This window comes from Prunus dulcis, chromosome 6, assembly GCF_902201215.1.
Source record: "Prunus dulcis chromosome 6, ALMONDv2, whole genome shotgun sequence".
Taxonomy (NCBI): Eukaryota; Viridiplantae; Streptophyta; class Magnoliopsida; order Rosales; family Rosaceae; genus Prunus; species Prunus dulcis.
This window is the reverse complement of record NC_047655.1, coordinates 5955029-5974989: the sequence shown is the minus strand read 5'-3', so window position 1 is coordinate 5974989 and position 19961 is coordinate 5955029. Positions and strand designations below refer to the sequence as shown.

The window sequence follows — 19961 nt, the reverse complement described above, 5'->3', positions numbered from 1 at the left end:
AAAAGTATTACTGATCCAAGAATTAAAAAATTTATTAAAATTAAGAAGAAAGAGGAGTTGGTCATCACTGCTTATAAGTCCTAAACAAAACTAAGGTTTTAATTAAGTGTACATTATGTTTCAACCAATACATCAGTACCAGAAATGCAAGTCCACCTACTCCATGTTATCAACTCCATCTCATGATTTGACCTTAAACTTCTTAAAACTCATAGTATATATAGCCAGCCAAACTGCCTTGATTCATCATCAATCCATCAAACAAAACATTCTCAAGATCACAAACTGTTCTTATATTTTCTCCCTTTCCTCCCAATCCCATGGCAACCCGAAAGTCGATTCCCTTGCCCCTCAAGCTAAAAATCTGGCCAGTTGTTCTTGCTCTAGCCATTCCATCCATCACCCCGGCCTGAATCCTGGATGAGGAAAACCCTGCAACCCCTGAGGAACCTGATACAACTCCAACACAGACACCTCTTTCCAATGTTGCTCCTGCTGCAGCTACTAGTGCCACAGTTTCCAATTCAGAGGCCTACCATCCATTAACCTTCTTCTTGCATGACATCATTGGTGGATCAAACCCCTCAGCCAGGGCAGTCACTGGGATTGTGACCAATCCAGCAGTCAATGGCCAAGTCCCCTTTGCCAAACCCAATGGAGCAGTTGTCCCAATTGGGAATGGCATTCCTCAGAACAACAACAACAATGGAATTATCAACAACAACAATGTCCCCTTCTTCACTGGCCTTGGTGGAAACACAGCTAGCAACTTGATCCAAAACAATGGGAACCACAACAACATCATCAGCGGCAACGGGCTTCCATACCTAAATGGGGCTCAGCTCCCTCCAGGCATAACCCTTCAAAAGCTCATGTTTGGGACACTCACAGTGTTTGATGATGAGCTGACTGAAGGGCATGAGCTTGGCTCTGGCTTGCTTGGCAAGGCACAAGGGTTCTATGTGGCAAGTTCTGAAGATGGCAGCAGCCAGACCATTGCTTTCACTGCCATGTTTCAAAGTGGTGGTTATGCTGACAGCCTCACCTTCTTCGGTGTGCATCGCGTGGCGGCATCGGAGTCTCATCTTGCAGTCATGGGAGGCACCGGAAAGTATCTCAATGCAAAGGGCTATGCTCTGGTCAAGACCATTCCTGCTACAAATCAGCATAATACCGATGGAGTTGACACTGTGCTGCAGTTTACTGCGTATCTTACTTACTAGTGTGTGCTGAGATTTTAAAAGAAGTTGTCATGTGTTTGCTAAATTAAATCTCTGCACCAGAGATGTATGTGATCAGGAAGGATTTGTGATTTAAATTGCACAAATGATTGTATTTACATGCAAATCACGTATGCTTCTAAAGTAAACATTAATCAGAGATTAATTCCTTTTCAACTACCTTGGCCTTCACCACCGTCCAATACTACAAAGTTCCTGGGATCTTCCATTGGTTTTCCTTTTTGTAAGTTCTAAAACAATTTAACTAGTCTCCTACTTAGGTTGAGAGATGGGAATTGCATTAATCAAATACATTTGCCTCGCTTTAGATAAGTACCTAACTAATGTTTATCATTTGGCACAGCACCGAGGTGTCTGAACATAAAATTCACACATGGAGGATCAAAGTGGTTAAGTTCAAGACACTATAAGTGAAACAAGGGCGGAAACACGTGGAGCCCAACAATGAATAGGAGCCAAGAGGTGGAACTTTTGTTAGCCATTTTGTGTTTGTAGGCTTTGTATTGTAATTTGTATTAGTTAAAACATGAAAGTGGATTCAACAAGTACAAGAACAACAGTAGAGCAGATGTAGCTGTGAAGTGTAATTGGTTGACCAAACCTTAATTATCCCCTATGATAGAGTTGCTCTGAGACTGAGAATATGTATTTTGTAATCGGGTCTATGCACCCTTGCCCACCCAAAGCATACCATGTGGACCCAACATAATATTTTGGCCCTGAACCAGCCTTTAAAGATCAAGTGGCCCATCTACAATTGGGTTGGTTAAAAAGAATGTGACCCAAGATTAATGGGTTCAATTCAACTAATTGCAGGCCCAATTACCAATTGTTCGTGGTCAGGTTAGAAAATATCCATCCAATACATGATGAACACTCCACTGAAGCTTGATGGTTACGACTTACAATAATGGTGGCTGCAACCAACAAAGGAGTAATTATAATTAAATTAAACAAAAATACATAAAAATTAGGCTCTCCATCCACTTTATAATTAAATTCATTACTTTTCTATGAGGAAGGACAACAAAACTCAAGTTGTGAGGATGATTTCACTTTCTCCCTTACTTTCCCATAAGTCAGGCAACGATTTCCCATACCTGGACTTAAAAAAACATAAGAAAACAATTGATTTCTCATTCCCAAGTCTCATTTCCCATGAATCAAACGGGGCCTTAGCTAATTGTTGACACCTGGACTCACTTAACTCTAAGTTAACACTGTTAAGTAAAAAAAAAAGAGTAAAAGTTAAAAAAAAAAAATTAGAAGAAAAAAAAAAGGGAGATTCACTATTATACCAAATATAGGGGCCCAAATTATAAAAATACTCTATATGAAACGGATTTTAGAAACACACCCAAATCTCGTTTACAACATAACAAAGAGGCTTTTAACTTCTTATAAATTACAAAACTGTCATAGATTTCTTAAAACAAGCCCTACCCCAAAACCTTATAAAAAAACTCAAAACACTCAATAGGACATCAAAGTAACTTAATAATTAAAATTAAATTAAATAGAGCCACATGTTATTTTTTGGGTTTGTTTATACAAATTAAATAGTATAAGGTTTATTTATATTTTTTATGCTAAGAATGGGAATATGACTAAATATCTCCAAAAAAAAGAAGCCAAGCAAACAACCACCAAACCACCCACCCGACACCATCAAATTAAATATATAAAAAAAGGTTTGAAATTATTCAAAATCAAATATGTAAAATTATGAAATAACATAAAAATTATAATTTAAAAAATACAAAAAAGAATTGAGTTGCGAGATCCAGTCGCCCCACCTCAGAATTACGACCATTGATCTTGAGCTTCAGGTAGTGGTTGATGAGCTCTTCATCCGTAAACTTGAACCGAAACCTTAAGTCCCGTTTGGTTCACGGAATGAATTTGAGGGAAAATCATTTTCCATGTCATTTCCCAAGCGATGGAAAATGAAATTCATTTTCCACGTTTGGTAATGATGGGAAAGTAACTGGGATATATCACTTTATTTCCTTTCCCATGTGTTGTTTTGAGTATGAATGGAAAACAAAATTTGTATAAATTTTCAATTATACCCATATTAAATCAAATAAAAAAAGAATGCATTTAATGATATATTGTAATTCTAAATTGTTAATGGGGACAAAATGGTCATGACAAATATTTATTTAATATTGGCTCATTTTCCCAAACTTTCCCATGATGAGAAAAAACAAAACCCAAGTTGGGAGGATGAATTCACTTTCCCCCTTACTTTCCCATGGGTTAGGCAACGATTTCCCATGCATAGACTTACCAAACATGAGAAAATAATTGATTTTCCATTTCCAAGTCTCTTTTCCCATGAACCAAACGGGGCCTAGATGTAATAAATCCATTGATAAAACCACAAAGTCTAATGAGTGATCTTCTTCGTCCCTCACTTTGTGTGTGATCTATTCCAACCGTGGGTGTAATATGTTGGAAATCACAAAGGGCATTTCAACAAATAAACCTTAATATTATTTAGGAGATGATTTGGACTCTTCGTCCCACACATCTGTTGAAGTCTTAAAAGTCAGTACGGCGATGCAGCCAAAGCAGAGGCATCATGAGCTATATTATTATGGGAAAGCTTAGGCGTAATGTGTTAATTTGGCCCTGAAATTCCGTTTCCACTAATAAAAACATGTTTTCACTATTTCGGTTGCATTACGGAATAGTTTCGATTTTCTACATCGTTCACCCTCCCGACCTTTTCGTGTAGAGTGGCAAGTACAAATTGAAGCAACCATGATGTTCCTTCTAAATCGAAAACTTTGCAGCCTTGCCAGAAGCCTAGAAAAGGAAAAAGATTATAATAATACAAGAAGTTATAAAGATGTAGGCTGCTGTTCTGCAAATGCAGCTAATTCATGGAGGTCATGAATGAGGAAATCTTCCACTGCACCAAATAGAAAAAAAGACACAAAATTGAACTTGTGCTATTCATATTCTCTATTGGGTATCAAAATCCAAGAGACCCCAAATAGAAATTTATGTACTTTATTATACTTTTTATTTTTTCTGTTGGGTGAAAAAGGTATATGCAAATATTTTGGGCTTGAGGCCCATCTTTTTGGGCCTTTGGAGTTAATAATACAAGTCGAAAGCCCACCAAAGGGTCCCTAAAACACTTTCGCTCTCAAACCAACTCGAATGCAGATATGTTAAGAAGATGAGGTGGGTATTTCGGAAGTTGATGTCTGTTATGAGTGTCTTCCCACGGTCATGATCGAGACGAGAGTTTTAAATAATCCACACAGATATGTCATGGACCCACAAAAATTTCCTTAAGAAGTACACATTTCTGATGATACGATTGCAAGTATTCACCAATGAACTGTTGTATTTTATCATAATTACCAAAAGAAGAAATACACCTTGCTCTTGGAGTGGTGCCCAATATACATGCTAACATATCGGAGCCAAGCCGAAGATTTGGGTCAATTATTCGGGTCCTTTGGTGCAATTCATAATATCAGTCAACTCACATTCTCTCATCGTACCGTATACTGGAAGATTTGCAACATACGGTGCGATGAGGCAATTGCATTTATCGCCAGGATTTATTTTAGCGCTTATTTATCTTTGTGCTTTAGTTAGACTAAAACCTATATCTCTGCTCTTCATTTCATATTGAATTTTAAAATAATAATAATATAAAGCTTAAAGATAATAAATGACACAAAATGAAAAGATTGGCAATACATTCACGTTCCTCTTCCATTATTCTACCTAAAATAAAACATTTGATCGTTTTCTATTGTGTTTGAAAGATATTCCAAAATATGTGTTCGACACGCATTGTACATTATCCAATGCGTGTTGTGTCTACCAAATATCATAATGTATCCGACATATATTGTGTTCGAGTCAATATCTGTACAACATACCCTAAACCAATGATCATTAACATTAAACTCTAACCTCAAAATCTCCTCGCCACATAATATCAAAATAAGCATTACTTTGCTAGCCTTATCATTTACTATTTTTTCCCATCAGAACTAAGAAAAACAGAAGCTATTTCTTTCTCATTAAAGCTGTAAAATACAAAGATACATTAAAGTTATTTTCCCTTGGTTTTACTACAACACACACAAAATAAACTTTCAGAATATTTTTATGACCAACATATAAATAAAAAAGTTTGCCTTATGGGTCAAGGATGTTGAGTGGGCTGAAGCGGGCAACAGGAACACACACAAGATCATGCGCCCTCGGAGCAGTCAATCCAGGGCGTTCATCCATTTCAAGAACATCATCACCATTCATCTTCTTGCAATCAGACCCATCAACCTTCCAATCAAAGCACTGAATCAAAGCCGCAAGTACCGCAGGCAACATTTTCATGGTCAAGTTCACACCAGGACACACCCTCCTCCCAGACCCAAATGGCAGGAGTTGAAAGTGTTGGCCCCTAACATCCACTGCATTCATCTGGCCACCATCCTCACTGAGTTGCAAGAATCTTTCAGGGCAGAAGTCTAGTGGGCTTTCCCAGTTCTTTGGGTCCCTTCCAATGGCCCAAACATTCACATATAGCATTGTGTTTGTAGGGATGTCATATCCCCCAATCTTACATTGTTGTACAGAGTTTCTTGGGACCAAAGGCACTGGTGGGTGTAGTCTAAATGTTTCTTTTATGATGGCTTGGATGTATGGAAGATTTGGAACATCCGATTCTCCGGCTACTCTTTGATTTCCGATGGCTCGATCGATCTCCTCCCTTGCTTTCTTGAGCACTCTTGGGTGGTTGATGAGTTCTGCCAATGCCCACTCTAGTGAAATTGCATTTGTGTCTGTTCCAGCAGTGAATAAATCCTGAAAAGAATATTTATGTTGTTTTTAGTAAACATCATCCTAGATCCAGAATATAAGGTTCATTGATAATTATATTAAAATCTTTCAACATCGTCAAGGCAAGTAACTCATATACGATATACCAATGCAATATAATATCTGCACTTTGCCCTCCTAAAATATTGAAAAAAAATTCATATAATTTTTTATAGTCACAGAATACATTTCTACATATACTAAGAATATAGAGAAACAAAGTTGTAAAAATCATTATGAAGAATCACCGACTGGAAAAATAAAGTTCTAAGCATGTAATTGATTTTATCTCTATAAAGTTAATACAAGCAATACTTTACTTTAAACTAATCTAAACTGCCGGGAGGCGTGACATGCATTGACTGTGTTGAGCTCATGCCTAACATGCATGATGCATGTAAATTAAAATTCTTTAAATTTAATTATCAATCTTTATATTCTTCAATATATAAAACCTCGACAGTTCAAGCTCATGGCGATGGGTTCTACCTACGTTTCCCCATATGGTTTATTGTTGTGTTATATGCGATGAGAGGAAAAACTTGAAGACCACGCTAGAAAAAAAAAAGTGGCAACATTTATCATTATTTCGTCCCAGCAAATGTCACCAAATAATTGAGACTTTTGCCACTTTTTTTGTAGTGCCATCAGCTTATCTATTATCATCTTAAGCTAGGCTTCATCATTTGGCCCGTGCGCTCATGGGTCGACGGGGGTCCGCCCAGCCCATTGAAAAAAAGCCCGGCCCGCCTTGGGCTGGGCTAGACTTGGGCTTGGGTGTCTAAAGCCAGGCCTGATTAAGCCCAAGAAAGCCCGGCCCAGCCCGTCCACAAAAGCTCGGCCTATTAGGCTCGCATACATATATAATTATGTATAAATAAGAGTTTAGGATTATGATTATATCACTTAAATCACATATATGATTTGTTTCATTTCATTTACTTTTCTTTACTCATTCATAGTTTATAATTTGATGACGAGCACATTAATTTGTGTCAATTATTAATAAAACAATTATATATATAAATAAGATGCACAACATATCATATCACCAAATATAATCATATCACGAAACATAATCGTACCACCAAATATAATAATGCTTTTCTTGAACACATCACCAAACATTTGCATATTTATTCATACCATTCTTATAAATAAAAAATTTGTTGATACTTATTATTTTTTAAAACATATTACGGGGTAATTATGTAATAACGTCAAAAATAATACTTGGTTTTATTATTTTTGTGAAAAATTTTATTAAGTTGTGTGACTCTATTGGGTGTTTTATGAATTTGGTTTGATGTGAAAATATTGGAATTAAGTGAGTTTAATCTCACATTTGGACTAAAATGCCCTTATGATTAAGTTTATGATTTTTTTCGAATGAAGTAGGCCCGTTTTGGCCCGGCCTGATATTTTCTCTCTCCTCTTTAACGCCATATCCGGCCCACCCCAAACCCATTAAATTTGGGCCTAGCTAGCCCGACTCGACCCATTGACGAGCCCTATCTTAAGCAAACCTCGGCTGTGCTTAGGGGTGGGCACTCAAACTGGCGAACCGGAAATTCGAGCCGAACCGCACCGAACCAAACCAAGTTGAACAAAAAGTCAACAACTAGTCAAAAACCAAACCGGATCGGTTTGGACCGGTTTCAGATCCAGTTCCATGTCTTCAAAAATCGAACCGGGCCGAACCGAACTGGTCAAATTAAAAAAATATATAATTTCAATATATATTTATATATAATGCTATATTTTTAATTTCACTATAAAAAAACTTAATATTTATCCAAGTTCAATGTCAAAATATCTCTCTTTTCTAACTTTAATATTTATTTATTTTATATGAAATTGAATAATTTGTTAATTTTCAAGTAAAAAAATAATATTTCAGTTGAGAATTGTATTAAAAAATAATTTTTATAATCCAGTTCAAAACCGAACCGAAACCGGTTCAAATCGAACCGGACAGTTTTTGAATTTTTTTTATTAAAACCGAACCGAACTAAATCGGATGAATAGTACCGGATCGGTTCTAATTTGAGGCAAAAACCGATCCAAACCAAACCGTGCCCACCCCTAACTGTGCATGTGTTCATATAAATAATTTTTTTATCTTAAATCTCCCCACACGTAAATTAAGAATTATAGATATATATCATTACCGTAATTAGAGCCTTAAGGTGTATTCTTGTAAATTCAACCTCAGCACTCCCATCCTCCAACAAATCAAGCAAAGTATCAAGAAAATCCTTAACTTCCTCCTCCTTCTCTCCACCATGTTCTTCCATCCGCTCCTTCTTTCTCAACTCTTCTCGTTCTCTAATTACCTTCTCCACCAACACATCAAACCTCCTATGCGTCTCCTCAATTCTCTTCACAAACCCTCTCAAATCCAACTTCTTACAAACCCAGAAAAAATCACACAAACTCACCTCTCCAAAAAGCCTCGTGGCCTGCCTCACCACCACCCCAGCCTCCTCCGCCCGCGCTGCCCTACCTTCGGCGCTCAAACCCCGATTCCCAACAATCATCTGCACGGTCACATTGTTCCAAAGCTTTGGAAACTCCTCAGTGAGATTCACAGCTTCACCACTCTCAGCTTTCTTGGCCAAGAACCTCAGAAGCCTAAGATACTCTTGGGTCCGAATGGAAACTAAGTTGTTGATGCTACGGTTGCCTAGAAGCTCGTTCACTGTCAGTTTCTTGATGAACTTCCAGTAAGATCCATAGGGTGCAAATGCAAGGGAAGCATTGTAGCTTATGCTTTCAATGGCGAGGGACTGAGCATGGGATATGAACGAGAGCTCATGGGTGCTGAGGAATTCTTTGGCTAGGTTCGGTGTGGAAACGACAACGCATTGGAGAGAGCCGAGGCGGAGGGAGAATAAGGGGCCGAAGCTGAGAGAGAGATTGTGGAAGGTGCGGTGGATGAGAGGGCCGAGGAGGTGGTAGTGGCCTATGATGGGTAGGGCTAAGGGGCTTGGAGGGAGGTGAAGGTGGGTTTGGAATATTTTGGAGGTTAGGGTTGGGAAGAGAAGAAGAGGGATAGCTAAGAGAAGAAAGAGGATCATGAGTAGGACTAGCTCAAGTGCCATGGCTATGGCTTAGTTGTGAGAAGACTGGCTACTGTGTAATGGGATTGTATGTTCTTGTTTGATCAATATTCTTCTCCTATTTAAAGACCAAAACATGGTACTAATATGGAATATTTTATATGTTGTCCTAGCGCATAGTTATTGTGATACATTTCTTTTCTTTATTAATAAGGAAGGAATTCAAATTTGTGATGACATGTTTGAGATTAGAAAGCACACATGATATCCTAACAGTAATGGGAAAAGAGTTCATGGTAATATAGAAAACAAGACGTGAGGTGAATTCTCCATCCATTTATTTAGAAAGGTGGTACACAATGTGGTATAAAAAATGTGGTAAGTCTAATATTTTCCTAAATTTATAGCTAAAAGGTAGGTATATGCTACCAATTTAATAAAGCTACGAATATAGACTTCTAAAAAATATAGTTTCCATATGTATATAGCTGAAATTTGAATTAAATAGGTTTTCAATCTGTGAGCCATGAAATTATCATTTAAATTGAATGTCATAAGCTCGAATATGGTGGCTACAAGGTTTGCTTTCCTGGCCGTACAATTGATTAGGAGGATTGCAATTGAAGAAAGTCGAATTAGTGTCCTGCATCTATTGTATCTAAATGAAAATGGACCTATATCTAAAAAGCCCTATTATAAATTACTCGAAGCCTTTGATTAAAGTATGACTAGGCTTTATATAATTGTAAAGGTTTCGTCAGCCTAACGGATAAAGTATAGTTTATATATAGAGCATTAAAATATATGCGATGATGATATATTCATGATGACTTTGAGACCTAATTGTGATTGGCATTTACGGGATTAGGTAAATATTTCTGCATATAAGGGTTTGGTTGTCCTTCTAACCATCTCTACACTTAAAAAAACAAGCCTGATTGATCCTCAATTTAATTATAAAGCGGATCAACACTTACTACCTCTGACTTTCTCTCTCCTCATAAGAGGAAAGCTCCCCTATTAATGTTATTCATGAGATGATTTGGAGTCTTCGTCCCACACATCCGTTCAAGTCCAAAAAGTCAGTACGGAGGTGTAGCCAAAGCAGAGTCATCATCAGCTACAGCTATATTATTATGGAAAAGCTGATACGTGATTTGTTAATTTTCCCTGAAATTCATGGTTTTAATTAAAAAATTAATTAATTAGGGTATCAGCTAAGATATCTCGCCAGACCATGTCACCAGTGAGGAAAGCATGTCATTTTCATCAAGTCAAACTATCAGCGGATGAGTGGTTAAGTTTGTTAAGCGTAGTTAAGTCAATGGTTCTGTGTACTTAACCCTAATTTTGTTGTAATTTTCTGTATAATTAAGTATGGAACAAGTCGATAATGAAATGCAAAACCCGAATATTTCCTTAACGTAAATATGCACTTGTTTATTAAATAATTAATCAACTTAATTAGTGACTGCCTCATTCGACCATCACCACCCGAATATTGTTGTCTAACTTGAGGATGAAAAAAATAATTCATAAGAGGTTGATGATTAAAATTTATTAAGAATGTGGTTTCTATTTCTCTATATATTGAGAAAATGAAAGATTTCTTGATTGGAATTTTTTTTTTCTTTGTGTGGTTTGTTGAGTTGCGTTTACTTTGAACATTATGTTTAGTTGAAGGATGAATGACTTGAGTTGACTTGATTAAATTTAAATTTATAGTTTCAATTAATGGTAAATGACTAGAGTGATGATTAATGAATTCATATACTAGTGGAAATGTGGAAATAAAGAGTTAGAATGTAGGGTTAGAAAAAGGAAAAAAAATAAAAAATTCAGCGATTCAACAAACATATGTTCCGATGGGGATTGTGAAGATGATTGGAATCCCCGACACCAACCAAATGACTCCGTTTTCATATCTATTAAGAAAAGAAATATCACTAAACCAAAAGACTAGAGTGAGTGATGATTGATGAATTCATGTACTATGGAAATGTGAAAATAAAGAGTTAGAATTAGGGTTAGAAAAAAGGAAAGAAAAAAAAAAAGGGATTCAACAGACATATGTTCCGATGGGGATTGCGAATTCTTGGACAAGTGATTTGTAATCACTGACTCCAACTCGATGAATCTGTTTTCATATCTATTAAGAAAAGAAATATCACTAAACCAAAAGATATTGTTCTCTTTATCATTTGTGCTTTAATTTTTTCTAGAGCGATGGACAGGGCCAAAACTGACGATCTCAGTGGTTTAAGAAAATACTAAAACTACAACCATCAATTAAGTGGATAAATATTTTCAAATTCAAATTTTTATTTTTTTATTTTTTATTTTTTTATTTTTTACACAGATAATCTTTGAAGGAATACCTAACAAATAGACAATTTGGATTATAAAAATACAATATAAATGGGCTCTACAAGAGTATCTCTCAAATAAACTATTTAAGGGATTCTTCAACTTAAACTTTAATATGTATATATATATATCAGTCTCCTTCTATTGTCCTCAAGGCACAGTAGACTCTCATTAGCAAAGCAATCAATCAACATCACTCACTATATGTAAGCCTATTCTGAAAGTCAAATATCTTAATCTTGGTGGATATTTTCTCTTTAAATATTGCAACATGATATATTGCCTTAAAAGACAAGGACTTCAAATCATATTATTTAAACGTTGGACTTGCCTTGCTGCTAATAATTTAATTAAGAGCTCTTTTAAATATACTTTTTTTGTTTAGTTGGTGTGACTTCCCCTTAATGTCAAACCCATTAGATTTCAATTAGATTTGATACAATTTAATATACAGTTTTTTTTTTTTTTTTTTTACTTCCTTGTATTACTTGTTACCGTAGAAAGAAAATAAAATTATTTTTATCCCTCATGACATGTAGAATGATAAAATAATTGATCTAGCTTGCGAATTATATATACTTTTTGTAAAACTTTATTTATTTGCACTAAATACTCACAAAACTATGGCCCAAAAAATAATGTCCCCAAATTAGGTGTCACATTGTGTTGATACAGTTGATTGGTCATATTTCATCAACTTGTTTGTGAGTCGTGACCACGAAATTATGCAACAGTGCATGGTTTTCTTTCACGTGGACCAACGTTGACCTGTTAACATTTTCACAATCACTGCCAGTAAAGGTGATGTACGGTGGCGATTTGAATCATGGTTTTACATGTGCAGCAGAATAGCACAACCCATGATGGTTGAAAAAGACTTTTTGGAATTTTCTAAGAACACGTTGGGGCTGCGATCATGCGTATTCGACATACGGTGGCAGCAGATTAAGGTGTGACTCAGCCAGCGTACTGCTGTGCTTCTATGAAGCTCCACGTGAGATTTGTATTATCTTGGAATTTATTTATTTATTTATGAAGAAGTCTCTTGAAATTTTATCAAACATAGAAAAGATTATTAAATAAACAGCATGCAAGCAAGCAACAAAATATGTTTATTTTGCTCTTTAATAAAGACCGTCAAATAGTCACAAATAAAAATGGGACTCATGACTATATATGGGTGGTGTTTATTTAAAGTTTAAACAAAGCCAACACCATGTGATTGTTTGTTGTTTTCTCTCAGGTGCATTGGCAGATGTAGGTATGATGGAGAAGGTGACTTTTCGAGGAAGGTTTGAGGGCTGATGTGTTTTCGGTTTTTGGGGAATATTTGTTTTTAGTGGAAGATTGGTAGGCCTCTATGTGCAGTCCTGTATGGTGGTGGTGTATCCCAAATCATCGGCCCGTGGAGTTGTCATTCCAGGCCGTTCATCCATTTTGACAACATCACCACCGTTCATCTTCTTCTGATCTGGCTCAATAACCTTCCGTCAAAGCACTGGATCATAGCCCCAAGTAGCCTAGGCAGCATTTGCATGGCCAAGTTCACACCGGGCATATCCTCCTCCCAGACCCAAATGGCAAAAACTGAAAATGTTGCCCCCTAACATCACTTATAGCTGTTCGATTGCCTCCTACATCGAGCAGTGTTAAGAATATTTCAGGGCTAAAGTCCAATGGGCTTTCCCAATACTTTGGGTCCCTTCCAATGGCCCAATCTTACATTGTTGTACACATCTTCTTGTGACCAAACATACTGGTGAGTGTAGCCTGAATATCTCTTTTATGATGGTGTTGGTCCTTTTTTACGCCAGTTGCTCCTTCTGCCGCCTGCGGAGGTCGGCTTGCCCAGAGAAGCAGAGAGGTCGTTGGATCAACACTAATACTCCGATTGATGTTTCTTGGCTCGTAAAGAGGACTTCTTCAATTCTTGAACAAAATTGAAAGTTGAATCAGTTTGTTAGAAACGAGCGGGCCTGATTAGAGCCCTATCCCTCGATTCCTCTTGATCCTGATTCGTGGGGTTGCTTAGGCGTGCCACTATTGGGTATAAGACCAGCCCAATAGACTTGGTATGAAGGAGCGTTGTGAGTTGATTTGGTAATATTCGGGCTTCTTTCTGGACTTCTATTCAAGCCATTGTGCTCCAAAGAGGCTACTAGCCTAGATTAGTTCTTTTCTATGCCTCAATTAAGAGGACTTCAATATTCTTTCGTTCGTGTGTGTCAGTTTGAAAAGTATAAGCGGTACCTGAGCAAGCAAGAGGAGAAACCAAGATCGTGGTTAATAATACCCTGTTTTGTGTTTAGCAACCTAATTCAATATTCATGTAACCCTTGGACTGGGCTAACAATCAGTTTGGGCCCAATGACATAATTCGGGGCCCTAATCGACCTCTTATTTCTTGGGCTATCATTATTCTATTCGGCCCCAGGTCCCTCTTTTGGGTCCGAATGATAAATTTAAAAGAGCAAGAGCGGGAATTTAAACTTATCCACTGAGGTGACTTATAATCTATATTTAGGCGATTAAATGATGAATGTTTAATGAAATAATTAAGACAGATTCTACAATCTTTTCATCTAATCTGGGTGTAAATGAAAATAAGAAAATAAAGCCTCTTTTAAACTAATCCATTTGATTAATCTTAAACGTAAATTACAAAATAATGAAAGAACTTGAGATTTCTCTATCCAGTTAGATAATTACATGAATTCAAATTGATCATTTTAGAAGAAAATCATACCATAGAGATGGCAGAGCAACAAAGATGAACGCATAAGTTGTCAACTAGTTATCTAGAAATTTAGGCAGGTTGATTCAAAAAGATCTTGAGCTTTTCAACTGTTTTTGAGACGTTGCGTCTAGTTTGGAGAGAGAGTCCTCTTCTTCCGTGGCAGATGCTCTTTATTTATAGGCAAATATAGAGATTGTAGTGATCGAAGTTGAGAAAGGACATTTAGCTTGCTGTCCAAAGTCAGCCGTTGGTTCGTTGATCTAAACCCGTTCATAGAAGGAATGATGGGACGTTTCTGACAAGAACTGCTGGTCCTTTGTGACGCTCTTCTGACTCGAACCATTTGCACTCAAAAATCTTGTTGGCAACTTGGTCCTTTTCTGGTTTTGGTGGCTTCTGTACAACTTGCTTCCTTGCTGGGTGAGAAGAAGGTCAAGTCGTCATTAATGATGATAACCTCCTTCAGCTCCTCACGTGGGCCTAGGTACAACGGTTACCGGTTCTCTTTTTAACTTTAGTGTGACTCAAAAGTCTAGGCTTCATAATTTTGGACTTTGGACTAACTTATTTTATACTAAAAGCCCATGAAGAAAACGAGGGCCCTCTAGTTTTGAGGAAAAGATAAATGTTGATGGGCCTGAATCTTCTTAAAATATTCTTTTTAGAAAATTAAACCATTTTTGATCCATTTACCAAAACTGGATAGATGGCTTGGAATGTATAGAAGTTTTGGACTGTCCGATTTTACAACTAATCATTTATTTCCAACGACTCGATTAATCTCCTCTCCCTCTTTCTTAAGCACATTTGGGTGGTTGATGAGCTCTGCTAGCGCCCACTCCATTGAAATGGCGCTTGTATCTGTACCAGCTGTGAAGAAATCCTGAAAAATAAAATTCATGTTATTTCCATAATTAGGCCTTATAAAGTTTGTTAATCTTATCATATGTACAACTATTCTCAAATGGAATTGTTGTAGCACTCCAAAATAATTATTGTTCAAACTCATGATGGGTTTCTAATTAAACGGCCCATGACTTTCATCGTTATATATATGTCGTACATAGCTAAAAGGAAAACTACATAGCTAAAAGGAAAACTGTCTAATGTGACACCCCGTTATTACAAGAAATTATAGAATACTACAGTAATATAGTTATGCGTTCATGTAATATATCTTGTATTCGTGTTATAATATAAGATTAAATAATAATATCAATAAATATCCACTTATATTATAACACATATAACAGATTACCGTACTACTATAATATTATATAATGACTCTGTGATTACATGCATATGCATCCAGAAGTTAGCAATGCCAAAAAGAAAATAACAAAGTTTTATACTTTGCACATGCCACGTTTGCATACACAAGAAATGCCTTGCCACATAGTCCTACATGCATCAATTGTCGTGTGCAAAACATGACAAGGTCCTAAAATGCATGCATGACACTTCTAACATATAATCCACTTACAAAAAAGCAAAATAAAAAATAAAAAATAATCGCATAATGCAAACCAACTCCACTTGTTTAAAAACTAAAAAATAAAAAATAAAAAATCCTTACCGTAATTAGAGCTTTGAACTCTTGTAAGTATCACCATCTCACCCTCTACGCTCCCTCTTTCCAACAAATCAAGCAAAATTTCTAAGAAACCTCCATTTTTCATCTCTGTCTCAGCTGTGAAGAAATCACATGTTTTTATAACATTTGAAAGTAGTCGGAAATTTCCTAGAATTTGCAAATTTTATTGTTTTTTATAACATGTTAATCATGATGGAATTTGAATGCAATTCCGGAGGTGAAAGTGGCTTGGTTGGTGGCAGCAGTGGTATGAGTAGTCACGATGATGGTGGCGGCAACGACAACAGCTACGGAATGTCAAACTATACACTAAAAAATCGGTTTTCCTGTAGTTCGTAAAAAAAAATAAAAAAAAATAAAAAAATAAAAAAACCAACTATGCATCCTAGACATGTAGCCCCAATTCTCTGAATCTCTAAAAGAGAGCACTCCGAGGCAAAAATAAATGAATAAAAGAGAATCCCAGGCAAAGAAAATTAATAGATAAAAGAGAGCACTCCTATGAAGGTGTTAACAGTATTGTGTTACAAAGCAGCTTCAGTTTTGTAAATGACTCTCTTCCTAACCTTCGTATAGGAGTAGTACACAAGTACAACTTGAATCAACCATGATTGCTATAACTCTCTGTTTCTATTTTCGGTTGCATTACGGAATAGTTTCAATTTTCTACATCGTTCACCCTTCCTACCTTTTCGTGGAGTGGCAAGTACAAATTGAAGCAACCATGCTGTTCCTTCTAAATCGAAAACTTTGCAGCCTTGCCAGAAGCCTAGAAAAGGAAAAGGATTATAACAATACAAGAAGTTATAAAGATGCATTAGTATTGCTAACTATGAGACTTCGGTGCCAGAGCAGCTGTTTACCCCTTGACAGGAGCATTCTTCAGCTAATCTCTACCGTAAGCGAAAAACGACGAGTTATTTGGAAAACAAGTAATAGTAGTAAAGCTGTGCGCAAATCTGGTTTAAACAGTTTATGCACCGCAATCACAATAAATGTGGATAAGTTTACCATAGATGGGTGTCTTAGCACTGAAATACTCCGGACATTGTTTCCATGATCACCAGAAAGTAGAAGCCTCACATGTGGGATGCTCTTCCAGGTCTGTCCAAGAGCGGGTTTTGGAATACCTCTTTCCCCACCCACTGTGTGATTGGTCACCTTCACATTTATTTTATTTATAGAATTATTGCAAAGGTGAAAGCATAAACTAAAGACCTACTCAATGAACCCTTTCAAACTAAATTTACTGTCGTGATAAACAAAATGATGATGGAGACGCAAATAAGCTTGAAGCGGAAATGGAAACTGATCCAAGCTTAAAAATTTATAAACATTATATATTCTACATGTCAAAATGAACTTCATAGAACCACAGCTTTTCTATGTTAATTTTAAGAGGGCAGTGGTTCGCTTGTGGATTATGTTAAGCTGAGAATTGTGCATAACATGTATCCAAGAGAAAACTTACCAGTACCGCAACATTATGCTCATGTGCTAATTTCTTTAACATATACCCAGCAGATATCATCAAGGCGCGTCCTGCAGTTATTCAACAAGCATGAGTCAATGAGCTCTCATCTTCATGAGTTGCATATGACATTTTTGAGTTGTATGAATGGACAAATATGAAAATTAGAAAACATTTCTACTAAAGTGAACCTTCTTTAGATGAAAAAAAAGAGAGAGAAATACTTGAAAAGAGAAGAGAGAAGGAAAGACATCATTGAAACAAACAAGAAACTGAAGAAAACTGTGATTTGCATACAATGATCTATACCCTGTGAACCACTGTTCCCAAGAATCGGGGTAATTAGTGAAGAGATTGAATCAACAATAAGCATCCGGACCTGCCCTCCTTTCTGCAGCTGGAACCAGATCATATGTTCAATAAAAGGAAAATTTGAAACTCTACCCAGAAATGGGAAGGAAATTCATCTTGTCAATGTGAACCTGAGATGGAAAATTGATCACTAGCCGATGTAACACATTGAACATTGTAAAGATGTCAAACACAGAATGGCATACAATGCCGTTCATTATCCTCTGAAAAATTCTTTTTCCAGCCTACAGTTAAAATCAATGTAGATAGTATCAGAGAGTGCAGTAGTTCACTTGAGTAAAAGGGCTAACTGAAACAAACAAAATAAAGAAAACTCTACTCTTAAACTGATGGTATGACCTCATCAAAGGCACGGCCAGTGATATGACCAACAAACTGGGCAATTCGTTGGGGTGAGAAAGAGTTGCCTGTGTCCAGGTATACAACATTACCCATGTGCTTCGTTGCAACATTTGAGGCAGCAAGTAGGCAAACCTGAACACTACCAAGAATTTAAATATACTTTTGAACTGTTGTTACCAGTATCTGTACAAATATCATACAATTACTCACACTTTTGTCACAAATATAAATAGAAAATTAGTGATATGCTTAAATCTTTATTTAGGAGATCACAAAGTAGGCGCAACACAGTGTACTTAAGCAATGACATCCAAACCCAAATAAAAGATTGTGACATGTGAACTGAAAATTAGAAATCATTGCTATCATAACCTTATGTAATTGCTGAACAAAGTGAATTACTTACTTGTGTTTTACCACAAGAAGATGGCCCAACAAGTTCAGTTAATTGTCCCTCACGTAATCCGCCTCCAAGTAACAAATCAATTCTGGTTCATGGCAACCCGAAAAACGTTACATTTAGTATTACTAAAAATCTAAAAGCAGTGAAAGGAATAGGTCAGTGTTTGGGCTAAGCATACCCTTCACACCCAGTTGACAGTACATGCTTGTTATGTAGAGCATCATCTAAAAGCTCCATACCATTCAACCATGGTTGATGCTGAGTATCAATAATAGAAAGGACCTGAGTAATGCCCTGCTAGCCCAAACATAACATGATATAATTGTTTAAAGTGAATGTATCTTTGTTAAAACATAACATGTATCTGTGAAAAATTAAATTCTTATGGAAAAAAAAAAACCTGCTTTAGTTTCTCAGATGTAGGCTGTTGTTCTGCAAATGCAGCTAATTCATAGAGGTCATGAATGAGGAAATCTTCCACTGCACCAAATAGAAAATACGACACAAAATTGAACCTGTGCTATTCATATTCTCTATTGGGTATCAAAATCCACGAGACCCCAAATAGAAATTTATGTACTGTATTGGGTTTAAAGCAAATTTTATGCGTGATGGAATGGAACTCACCTGAGAAAATACCGTGAGAGGCGCAAAAGGCCTGGAAATTGGGGTCGAGTATTGGGTACTCTGCCTCCAAAGCTTTCAACGGTGCCATTTCTTTCACGCTCTCCTTTCCAGTATCCACACAACACATTTGTCTCGACTCAAATCGCAATGCAATGCTGCTGAAAAAAGCGTTTGCTCAGCAGATTAAGGTGTTTGGGATTGCCTTTTTTCCCTAAAATCTGCTTCAATTTGAAGTTTAGCAGTTTAAAGCTTTGGTTAAAGCAATGGATTTTTGACAGCAGTTTTTAAAAGTATACTCTAGTTGTTTTTAAAAGAAGCACAGATAAAAAAAATTTAGTTGCCAAAATATCATCATTAATTTTTTAAAATGACCCCACCTATACCTCCATATCTAACTCCACCACCTCCACCTCCACATTCACCTCCACCACCACCACCGACACCACCGCCGCCATCACCACTACCACCACCACATCCTCCTCCGCCACCGCCACCACCACCAACACCATCACAACGCCATCGTCACCACTGCTGCCACCACCTCCTTTTCAACCTCCACCAGCACCACCTCCTCCTCCACCTCCACAACCACCATCCCCACCACAATCACCACCTCCACATTCATCAACACCACCATCACCACCACCTTTATCACCAACTTCACCTCCATCTCTTTCACCACCACAACCACCACCACATGATTAGCACATAACAATTTCAACATCATGTCTATTTTAGTTCTTATTCACAGTTATAACAGTTTTACATTAAAATTTATCAAATGGTTTTGACACTATTTTTTGTACTAACAACACTTTAAAAATATTATTTATCAAATATGGAGCTGCTTTACTTTACAGCTAATTATTTTCCAGCACAGCATAAGCA

The 19961-nt window shown here is 36.8% G+C and overlaps 3 protein-coding genes across 7 annotated transcripts; 1 reads left to right on the top strand and 2 right to left on the bottom strand.

The window, feature by feature from the left end:
• Window positions 1-320: 320 nt before the first annotated feature.
• On the top strand, window positions 321-1223 carry LOC117630161 (dirigent protein 25-like). The gene is made up of 2 exons (XM_034362909.1): window positions 321-374; window positions 471-1223. The coding sequence occupies exons 1-2, from the start codon at window positions 321-323 to the stop codon at window positions 1221-1223; spliced, it is 807 nt and encodes a 268-aa protein (XP_034218800.1).
• Window positions 1224-5414: 4191 nt separating this feature from the next.
• On the bottom strand, window positions 5415-9202 carry LOC117632759 (licodione synthase-like). The gene is made up of 2 exons (XM_034366324.1): window positions 8270-9202; window positions 5415-6083 (listed from the first exon to the last, which is right to left on the bottom strand). The coding sequence occupies exons 1-2, from the start codon at window positions 9200-9202 to the stop codon at window positions 5415-5417; spliced, it is 1602 nt and encodes a 533-aa protein (XP_034222215.1).
• Window positions 9203-16290: 7088 nt separating this feature from the next.
• On the bottom strand, window positions 16291-19307 carry LOC117631770 (DNA repair protein RAD51 homolog 4-like). Of its 5 annotated transcripts, XM_034365067.1 has the most exons (10): window positions 19074-19307; window positions 18847-18926; window positions 18625-18740; window positions 18450-18531; window positions 18041-18175; window positions 17812-17925; window positions 17639-17726; window positions 17330-17400; window positions 16870-17019; window positions 16291-16627 (listed from the first exon to the last, which is right to left on the bottom strand). In XM_034365067.1, exons 1-10 carry the CDS (start codon window positions 19198-19200, stop codon window positions 16595-16597), a joined length of 996 nt encoding a protein of 331 aa, XP_034220958.1. In that variant the 5' UTR covers window positions 19201-19307; the 3' UTR covers window positions 16291-16594. The 5 variants fall into 5 exon arrangements, with proteins under 5 accessions (XP_034220958.1, XP_034220955.1, XP_034220956.1 ...); XM_034365064.1 differs by lacking the exon at window positions 16291-16627 and having other exon boundaries at window positions 16650-17019; XM_034365065.1 differs by lacking the exon at window positions 16291-16627 and having other exon boundaries at window positions 16650-17019; window positions 17639-17720.
• Between the last annotated feature and the right edge of the window lie 654 nt (window positions 19308-19961).